This window comes from Procambarus clarkii, chromosome 81, assembly GCF_040958095.1.
Source record: "Procambarus clarkii isolate CNS0578487 chromosome 81, FALCON_Pclarkii_2.0, whole genome shotgun sequence".
Taxonomy (NCBI): domain Eukaryota; kingdom Metazoa; phylum Arthropoda; class Malacostraca; order Decapoda; family Cambaridae; genus Procambarus; species Procambarus clarkii.
The window spans coordinates 21,624,022-21,634,867 of record NC_091230.1 but is presented as its reverse complement, the minus strand read 5'-3'; the positions used below and the strand labels follow the sequence as shown (position 1 = coordinate 21,634,867).

The 10,846-nt window shown below is 36.4% G+C and overlaps 1 protein-coding gene across 1 annotated transcript; it reads right to left on the bottom strand.

Moving 5' to 3' along the window:
• Nucleotides 1–1,154: 1,154 nt before the first annotated feature.
• LOC123772996 (thioredoxin domain-containing protein 9) lies at nt 1,155–7,244 on the bottom strand. Its single transcript, XM_045766454.2, has 4 exons — nt 7,164–7,244; nt 5,270–5,465; nt 4,684–4,885; nt 1,155–4,073 (listed from the first exon to the last, which is right to left on the bottom strand). The coding sequence occupies exons 2-4, from the start codon at nt 5,459–5,461 to the stop codon at nt 3,796–3,798; spliced, it is 672 nt and encodes a 223-aa protein (XP_045622410.1). The 5' UTR covers nt 5,462–5,465; nt 7,164–7,244; the 3' UTR covers nt 1,155–3,795.
• Between the last annotated feature and the right edge of the window lie 3,602 nt (nt 7,245–10,846).

Below are 10,846 nucleotides of genomic sequence, written 5' to 3'. Positions count from 1 at the left end.
TTATGCCTTCCAGAACTTCGTACATTAGATAGTTCCTTCACACAAATTCTTACGAGTAATTATGTTAAAATATGGCTGTTTCATTATCGTTCTATAATTATAAATCTTTCTTGTGCTAACAATGCCATTGACTTTTATTGTTACAATCAAAAAGACGTCTTGTTCCAAGATTCACTTACCATTTAATAAATGATTTTTTTTTTTTTTTTGCTCCTTTAATTCTGCTTATGTCTGGCAGCTGTTGTCTAGATCAGTTGCACTTCCCAGGATTTAAGTAATTATCAAAAGAAAGCACCAAGCCCAGAACACCACATATCACCTTCTGTACTACAGTACATAAACAAATTCTTAGGTACCATTCAGAATACTAATACAAGAGCAAAAGGACATAAGCAATATTAAAGATATCAGATTCTCTGAGGATTTTATCGAGCCAAATGAAAGGCATTTGACAATAGTTCTGACAGTAAGCTGTAGGGGTGTGTATTCCATCTAGTTCCCACAAGTTAATTGTGTGGATGATACATTAAGTTGCTACACACATTCTACCCACGTGGACAATATCATATTTTGTAGTATAGTACTGTATTAACATTTGTGCTTGAACCACTCTGTATAATTTTTGTAACAACTTGTACTATGTAGTTGTTCATCCTTGAGATTACTAGTGTTTTTTTTGGGAGTTTGGGGATTTATAATGCATTAACCCTTGTATGTATTGCCTCTACTAAAAGTCTCTGATAATCATAGTAATTTTTATTCAGTTTCCTGTCCTATTTTAAAACAAGAATAATTTTCTTGAACGCTTCACACATCCTGTACACCTACACTGATTTGAGAATACTATAGTATAAATTGTGAAATATAAATAAATTTTTGTAGAATATAGACATTTAAATACTCAGTCCACTGTACTGTACATTGATAGACACAATGTATATTATATACACATAATATTAATATATTATATATATATAAAATACTGTGTGTGTGTGTGTGTGTGTGTGTGTGTGTGTGTGTGTGTGTGTGAGAGATCTGCATTCACAAGTGAGAACTTCTAGTCTGGTTTTTGCTGCACGAGTCATACATATTTAGAATAAAAACTGAACAATACAACAATTTTCAATATATCTAGGATTTCAAAATACAAAAAACAAAGTGCATATAAATTTATTACAAAGTACCTGAATAAGGTGAAATAAAAACAATCTAAGGCCAATTTCAGTACTAAATGATATACAAAACATCAAAATAATGAAGAATGTGAAGACACGTCAGAAAGCACTTTCTTTGGTTAGAGTTTTAAGAGATAGTCAAATTTATTTTGTGATATTTATAGAAAATATATTTGCAAATCTTTCTATTTTCATTAACACGGAAAAATATGCAGAAAAAATTTACTCCTTAAAAACAAATGATATGCAAGCATGAGTATAAAAAACCAACCCATCCTCCTGATAAGATAGTACAGTACTTGTTATAATCATGTAGGCGAGCATACAAATATCAACGTGATGGACAAACAAAGTAGAATTTGTCACTATTCATTTTATAGTCCAGAAAAAATAAAGCTAAAACCCAAACTTAAATATTCCTAGGCATAGTATTTAGGATAGTATTTATGTACATATAGTACATACTGTATATGTACTACATTAGGCCTTAGATAGCATGTATTAGGCCCAGAATGGTTAGGTTAAATTATTAGCAACAAAAATTTAAAAACTTTTCCAACTTGTCCATATGCTACTTAATATGCAAGTCTACTTTCTATTGGTCCTTCACATTCATATTTGTATAATGGACCACATCGTTACCAAATACTTTCATTTTAGGAGGATGGGCTGAAATAATCCAACCCATCCTACCGATGGGGAGCCGGTCAGCCGAGCGGACAGCATGCTGGACATGTGATCCTGTGGTCCTGGGTTCGATCCCAGGCGCCAGCAAGAAATAATGGGCAGAGTTTCTGTCACCCTATGCCCCTGTTACCTAGCAGTAAACTAGGTACCTGGGTGTTAGTCATCTGTCACGGGCTGCTTCCTGGGGGTGGAGGCCTGGTCGAGGACCGGGCCTCGGGGACACTAAAAGCCCCGAAATCATCTCAAGATAATCTCAAGATAATCTCAAGATAATCTTACCGAAATGATAGTAACAATAACTATTTAGTCAAAAGTACCAATATATAATGATGGACCACTGAAGTTTGCTTTTTGTACTTTATAAGGAGAGGTTAGGTTATGTTCAACAATTTATGTTGCACATCAAACGTTTTCCCATTTCCCCAACTTCTATAATACAAAATGTCAGCTTCATGTTGGTCCATCACTACATATTGGTACTTTCTGAAAAAATAGTTACTATAAGTACAGTACTATCATTTTAGGAGGATGGGCTGTAACAATCATACGAGTACACATTGTGCTTAACATGACCAATCAACAAACCTGAGTTGTGCCTTGTATCCAAACACAGGGAGCATGAGTGCTATATCTACAAAATGTCAAGGACAGCCAGAAACACAAAAATATGAACTCTGAATGAGTGGATAGTATTGTTATATGAGCAATGTAATTAGCAAAAGAAGGTGCCAAGCTCAGGGAAACTATATACAGTATAGTAGTATCACAGAATGGGTACTGTAATAAGAGCCATTAGCTAATGGTTGTAGGGAACTGCTAACCACAAAAGAATCAATTATTTCACCATTTCGAAACAATACTTCTACAGCAAAGTCCCACGCACCTTGGCAACTGCCATCAATTTTTAAAGTCTTTCTTTGTGTCAGCAGTACCTTAAGTCTATTGCTCAGTCTTGTATTACTAGTAAGGATGAATAGTGTGGGGAGGGGGGTTCTAGATTGAAGCCATGCACTGGCAGTCATTCAGCCCTAACAATCTAATGTAATTACATACATTTATCTACAATTTAAAAAAAAATTCCATCTGGTTTGTACGAGTCCATCACGTACAGTATATTTATAAACATTTGCATCCATTTATGCAAATCAAATGCCAAGTAATTAATGAGAATGGGGTGTACCTTTTATCAGATCAATGAAATTGTAGTTTCATTTGGGATGTAAAAGCTCATGTCTGTTGTCAATGCCTTCAATAACACCAGTAATGACCAAAGAGCTCGTATTAAAATTTCCCATATACTGTACTGAAAGGATAAAATTCAATACACTGAATGGATAAACTGTCCATATATTCAGTGCATTTTCATAAATACTTTTCATTTCTGAATGCTAATTATTATACACACCACTGCATATGTATGTTGTGTAGAGGAAAATGCTCATTCTTAGATGAACACAAAAAATTTCCATATATTTTGACATGCTGACATTATGAAATGATATGGAAAAATATTTTACTTGTTTAACCAGCCATAGAAAGTCACATTCATACAAATTTGCATAGTTCCATGACTATTACCTGCATTTAATGATATAAAGAAACCTGCAGTTAAATCACCACGACAAGCATTGACTATCTCTTACTAATTAAAACAAGCTAATTTGATATAAAAGATGCTGAGGAATGTGAGAATTAATGGAGCCGAGTTAATAATGTTTGCCGATGTACCTCCCCAAAACGGTCACTGGGTAACTTAACAGTTGTGTTGAGTTGCACCAACACATTCACAATCTGATGGATCAACCAGCTTATCCTTTACAACCTCTAGGTCATATCAGTCACCTTAGGAATGTGACCAGTATTGGGTTACACACAACCCACTTCAAACCAATGTTTAGAAAGAAACTAAAGCGAGAACAAATAAAAAAGAACTTTAATAGTCTGAATCACTGTCATCACTGTCTCCTCTCCTTCCACCTCTGATGGTTTTCTTTTTCTGAACATTCATTTTCATCCCTGGACCAGAAGAAACTGGAGGACACATGAGGTCCCCATTGTATTCTATCACATCAGTACGTCCAATTCGCCACTCCAATACCTCTGTAGAAAATTCATCTGTGTTGCCTAGGTCAGTAAATCCAACGATATAATCCTTGGTCTTGCCATTCTTTACTAAACACAGCGTAGGAAGTACACGAATGCTAAGTCGTTCTGAAAACATAAAATATACTTTCTCAGATGTTGCTGCCAAGTTTTGAGCACCCGATATAGACAAATCATAAAAAAAAGCAGACATTGTTTCCAATTGTTAGGGGCAGGAAGCCTGTTAGGTTTATCAAGGTTCTCCAAAGCCAACGACTGAATTTTCCCCAGGATGCAACCCACAATAGTTGTTTAACTCCTAGGCACCCATTTACTGCTAGGTGAACAGAGATATAAGGTATAAGGTAACGTGCCGAAAGGTCTCTGTCAAGCCTGGAAATTTAACTTGGGGACTGCTTGACTGCAAACCAATTGTGCTACAGGAAAATACTATTACAACTAATTCCTTATACAGTATTGAGCTTGCAGATTTCAGGAATTAGCAAATGCAAGATGGCAAATCACTATGGTACATTTAAATATTAGTATTTATGCAAATATTTTATAGAAAATTCTTTACTTGTGTGTGCGCGCACGCGTGCGTGTGTGTGTGCGTGTGCGTGCGTGTGTGTGTGCGTGTGTGTGTTAGTCTTTTACAAGTACTTTTGAAAATTCAGTAACCAGTTCTGGAAATGTTCTTTATAAGGGAATATTACCATAAAAAAGTACAGTACTTTACCTGTTAAGAATGGAGCTTTCTCAGCATTAATTTTACAAAATTTTGTTTCAATGTGTTTCTTGGCAAGAATATTCAAGTGTTTATCAACAATCTTGCACCGGAGAAATTGGTCCCGATAGAAGTGACATACGACGTTCTCAGACTTTTTTGTGGTTTCAAAGAAATCTTTTTCATCGTGTAGTTCAGAATACTCTCCGTGACCCTGAAAAAGAAATAAATTTACAGATGCTGTAATTGTAATAAACCATATCAGCAGGGACTAATTTATAGGTAGCCTGATTCAGTGCTAAAGAAAATAAAGAGCATTTTATAATAGATGAAGTTATCAGGTTGATGTTACCAAATGGGTCTAATGAGCAATAGGCACAATAGTGACCAACTGGAAAAGGCCAATGATTAGTCCTCACAAAAGATAAATATGGTAGGAAAATGGGAATTGTAAACTTACACTAGGGATGATAACCCTAAATTATAGCCAGGGCAATTTTAAAGTACAGTAATGTACTTTATATATTAGTCTACATTATAATTTCAATTATTATTAGTCTACACTATAATTTCAAAGTATTTTCTTGCTATGACATACATTATAAATCCAGTCCTGTTTCTTCTGTTCCCGCTGCTTCATGGCTGCCAAGCGATCCCGTCTGATGGCATCCAAGTCGTCAGCATCTAATGTTTCCAGTCTTTCTATTTCTGCATCAATCTGTTGTTCAATTATCTGAGTTGCAACAGCCAACTGTTTTTCTACTAATGCGGATGCACTCACTCCTGCCATTGTGCTAGAGAAAAAGCATTCAATTATTATAAGAATATTAAATGATCAAACAATTATAGTAAATCAAATTACAAAAGATAAAACTTCATATTATATTATTACACTTACATCATAAATTGTTAAAAATCCTGAAATTGCAAGATATGATAAAAGTTCTGCTTTCCCCTAGTAGCCAACATGCTTATTGATATATGAGGAATACACACGGCTAATGAAGTGTCTTCCTCTTTTGTCTGAATTTTTCAGTTGAAGGTCTACACTGTTCCCTTTTTAAATAGCGATACATGTTGACCAAACCACACACTAGAAAGTGAAGAGACGACGACGTTTCGGTCCGTCCTGGACCATTCTCAAGTCGATTGTGATAATGGTCCAGGACGGATGGAAACGTTGTCGTCTCTTCACTTTCTAGTGTGTGGTTTGGTCAACATTTTTCAGCCATGTTATTGTGACCCCTCAGCTACAATAGTGATATAGTTTCCTATATCCTATACAGAATACAGGGGTATTTTCTATTATACAGTACAGGGTATAGCAAAACAATGTAGTATTTCCAATTAGTACTACATGTATGTATGTATATACAATGTCAAAAGTACAAGCTTCTCTAGCCAATAAAATGCCAATCAGATGCAATGTCATATTGGTCACCAGAATTTTGTATACAACCACATACAGTATTTGGGTAAAGTTGACCATGCTCAAACTGATGCCAGATAACAGACATTTAAAAACCTATTTTACTGCATTTTTTGGTAAAATGACAAACATAGTCACCAGCATCTGCATAAACGTTTAAAAAAAATTACATATTATGATATAAAATATATTACATATTATAGATATAAAATAAGCATTTTGGGAAAATAATTGCATTATGAGACTCATAAGAGAAAATTATGTTTGTATCAATCCTCAAAGTTCAGTACAGTATGTCAGATCGGAAGACACTGTAAAGGGTAATACTATAGCAAGTATAGCCTAGTGTATGTTGCAAGCCAGTGCAGAAATGACATTCTATAACAATTTTTTTTTTAACCCTGCAAATCTCCTGTGAAACACACCAATTCCCCCCAAAAATACTATGATACACTGCACATAAAAGAACCCGACTGTACTACAGGGACCCTTGAACACACCAGTCCATGTATGAGTCCAGACTCACGCCCTGAATGATGGATACGGGTCCAGATTAACTCACCCGAGTAATGGGTACGAGTCCAGACTCACGCCCTGAATGATGGATACGGGTCCAGATTGACTCACCCGAGTAATGGGTACCAGTCCAGACTCACGCCCTTAATGACGGATTGAGGTCCAGATTGACTCACCCGAGTAATGGGTACCAGTCCAGACTCACGCCCTGAATGATGGATACGGGTCCAGATTGACTCACCCGAGTAATGGGTACCAGTCCAGACTCACGCCCTTAATGACGGATTGAGGTCCAGATTGACTCACCCGAGTAATGGGTACCAGTCCAGACTCACGCCCTGAATGAGGTTTACAAATCTAGACTGACCGAAAAATGGGTCCAAGCTGACTCATCGCCACACCAGACAACTGCTTGATCTATGCCTCGCTTGTAGGGTTAATACCTATTGCAAACCAAATATTGTTCTCAGGACGGCACAAGCATGTTGTAAATGACCCTAAAATACTTAAGAGTGGTTACAAGAGCCGAAAATACAGGAGAACTTACTTAATATACACGCGCCAGCCAGACCTCTGCAGTGATACACAGACGCGCAGTTCACTGTTGCAAGAATTTTTATAATTACGGTATTCAATCCGGCAATAAATCAATGTTTCCAGAAGTTCACTTCATTTAATATTACGAATAAATGATTAAACAATTATTTATGTTTTTTTTATAAACTCAAATTATATTCAAGAAAGATATATGTTATTTACCTGTGGTATTTTGTGTTAACTCAAACGTGTTGTTTCTATCATTTACACATGTATGCATTTATTTATTTATTTATTTATTTATTTATTTAATGTAATTTAATGTTAAACACATATGTAAGTGGGTAATTATTGGTAATTAGTAATGTTAATTATTTCGGATTAATGGTGCATAGGCGATAAATATGGATGAATTCCCTAACCTTGTTTACTATATTTACGTGCCCTTATTTATTTATTTATTTATTTATATATATACAAGAAGGTACATTGGGATTGTGAGGATACATAGTATTATAATTACAATCTTGTAAAGCCACTAGTACATGCAGCGTTTCGGGCAGACTTACGTAGAATATGTATACAAGTATAGTTAATGTACACCATAGGCTGCAACTCGCAGTTGTAACTTACAAGCAACCGCGAGTAATTGTTACATTTAGTAATTGCTAAATTACTAGCAACTGCAGTTGCAACAATTCCATGCAACTTGCAAATATATTATTTACAAGTTGTTTTGCAAAATTTGCAAAAGTATTAATATTTCAAATTAATAAAATCTTATATCGTCTATGGTGTTTTGTTTCACCCGACGCATGTCCAACCACTTGGGCTGGACGGTAGAACGACGGTCTCGCTTCATGCCGGTCTGCGTTCAATCCCCGACCGTCCAAGTGGTAGGGCACCATTCCTTTCCCCCGTCCCATCCCAAATCCTTATCCTGACCCCTTCTCAGTGCTATATAGTCGTAATGGCTTGGCGCTTTCCCCTGATAATTCATTCATTCACCCGACGCACAAAATTGGTCTTAAAGTTGTAGATGGAGGTGACTTCCTCAACTTCTTTTAGTACTCACCTAGTTGTGCTTGTGGGGATTGAGCTCTGGCTCTTTGTTCCCGCCTCTCAACTGTCAAATCTGTACTGATTCTTGCAGATTCTTGAGCCTACTGTGCTCTATTAAATCTACATTTGAAACTGTGTATGGAGTCTGCCTCCACCACATCACTGCTTAATGCATTCCAATTGTTAACTTCTCTGACATTGAAACAATTCTTTCTAATGTCTCTGTGGTTCATTTGGGTTCTAAGGTTTCACCTGCGTCCCCCCTTGTCTGTGTCCCACCCGTGCTAAAGAGTTAGTCTTTGTCCACCCTGTCAATTCCCCTGAGAATTTTGTAGGTGGTTATCATGGTACCTTAGAACAGTATGTATTAGAGTGTCAACTTATTGATAACTATAGAAATAAGGAAATAAGTAGTGTACCACATCAAATTGTTTGGATGTGTGATAATGGTATGATAGACAGTATACTTAGGAGCTACAAGAATTTTGCCCCAAGAGTGTAACACTTATATGCTGTGTTTACTATATTAACCTACAATGTTAAATGGGATTCTTGTACTGTTATTTGTCTATTTGTACTCACTGAATTTGTGCGCCCCTTGAGGGACTTGAAGTAGAGAGGGGTAGAAATAGCCAAAGCTACTCTATCCCTTTGAGATGTATTTCTTTCTTGTCTCAATAAACATACTTGAACTTGAATATGTCTCCCTTCTTAATCTCATGTAAATTGAATCCTTCCAAGTAGACTTTCCTCCACCATAGGTGAATGACGAATTTGTATTTATTATTGAATAATTCTTAAGTGTGTTACTACTGTCCACCATTGCCATTCTCTTTACCGTTTCTTCACCCTTCGCCCTTCACTTCAAATCGCCCTTCAATTGATCTATCAAAAATGAATCTAAGTTATATAAACCACTGCTAATGTTCAAATTACATTCTTTTGTAATCTGTATTAAAGCAGATTCAATTATGTTTCTGTTATAAGTACTTTTACAATTCGTTATTGAAGAAGCCATTTCCCAATCAATTTGGTGAGCATTCAATTAAAGGGCGATTTGATTAGGATCATTGATACACATTTGTCTCACTAATTCTTTGTAAATATTTACTATCTTATGCTATTATTTTCCATGTGTGGGCCTGTTGGTGGGTATAAATAGAAGCTGCTCCGTATGGCCCAATAGACCTTCTGCAGTTCTTATGCGGCTCTGATTAGAATCCACCTATTTCCCATTCATTTTTCATTGTACCTCACCTCACTTCACCTCTCTCTCCTGCCTATATATATGTCCAATACTTGACCTGTAAATCATTCCTTCTGAAGATGTATTAATATACGAAAGTACTTAAGGAAATTCCTGTTTCAATTCTGTTTCAATATATAAAGATACCTAAGGCCAGGTCCCAAATTTGCATAGTAAAATAACATACTAGAGTGAACGATATGGTAGGGAATACAGGACGAGCCAGTGAAGAGTAGAGGTGCAATAGGCCCAATTAAGAGAATGCTGTATGGGCATCAGAGGTTCACGGCTAGTCAATATCGTTCCATGAAACATGAAAAAATAATGTAAGAATAAAAGTATAATAAGTAATAAAGCATTACCAGGGCAGGGGGCGGTACATAATATCTGATTTTAGAAAGAATGCCAACTGTTTTAGATTTTTGTTTAAAATTCTGTACATGGGACTGTAAAGTCAACTTACCAATGAGAACATCAAGGCGTTTACCACCTACTTTGTTAGTAATTTGGATATTGTTAATTCTTAGGTTAATTTGATCAGTGGATTTAGAGTGAGTTTGTTAGTAGTTAGCCAAAGATGAACTTTATTTAGTTCAGTATTCACTGTGCCATTCAGAATGATAGTTAGGACTGGAGAAAATGATGGGTGTGTCATCAGCAAATAAAATTGGTTTGAGATGTTGAGAGGCATCCCGAAGGTCGTTGATTAGATGAGAAAAAGGAGAGGACCAAGTATACTTCCTGGTGGAACACCAACGTTAATTGGTAGGGTGGGAGAATTAGAATCATTCACATAGATATGCTGGAGCCTGTCACTGAGGTAAGATTGGTGGGTAACCTCTGACTCCATAGTGTTGTAATGTTGTTGAAGGTTATTGTGAAATGTCAAAAGCCTTACATAGGTCTGCAAATAGACAAACAGGGGTACTCATTTTTGTCAAGAGCTGCATGTAGCAAGTTTATCATACTAATCAGTGCATCACTGGTTCTTCTGTTAGGGTGTGAAGCCATAGTGGAAAGAGCCATGTATATAACTAAGTATACAAACAAGGAGGAACGGTTTCAAGCTCAACAAGCCACAATGTAGGACTGAGAACAGGAAATACATTTTCACCCACAAGGTCATTAAACCATGGAACCGCCTACCCGCCGAAGCCGTAACTGCCAAAACTGTGTTTCAAAATATATCTGGAAAAGATCATAAAGGCAAATGGGGGGGGGGGGGGACCTTCGACAAGCCGTCGGTTTCCTGACCTTGTCGAGGCCACTAGGGTTAGTGGCCCTCAAGTAAATCATGTAAATTACCTCTGTTTTCAGTCCTACATTGTAGCTTGTTGAGCTTGAAACCTTTGCTCTTGCAGATATGATAAGAGGAAAATAGATCG

What these genes read in the sequence shown, in the direction of transcription:
- LOC123772996 (XM_045766454.2), bottom strand. Translation starts at nt 5,461, where the DNA reads ATGGCAGGAGTGAGTGCATCCGCATTAGTAGAAAAACAGTTGGCTGTT. An exon ending in AACAGGACTGGATTTATAAT is followed by an intron (nt 4,886 to 5,269) that starts GTATGTCATAGC and finishes TTTCTTTTTCAG; the next exon opens with GGTCACGGAGAGTATTCTGA. An exon ending in GAAAGCTCCATTCTTAACAG is followed by an intron (nt 4,074 to 4,683) that starts GTAAAGTACTGT and finishes TTATGTTTTCAG; the next exon opens with AACGACTTAGCATTCGTGTA.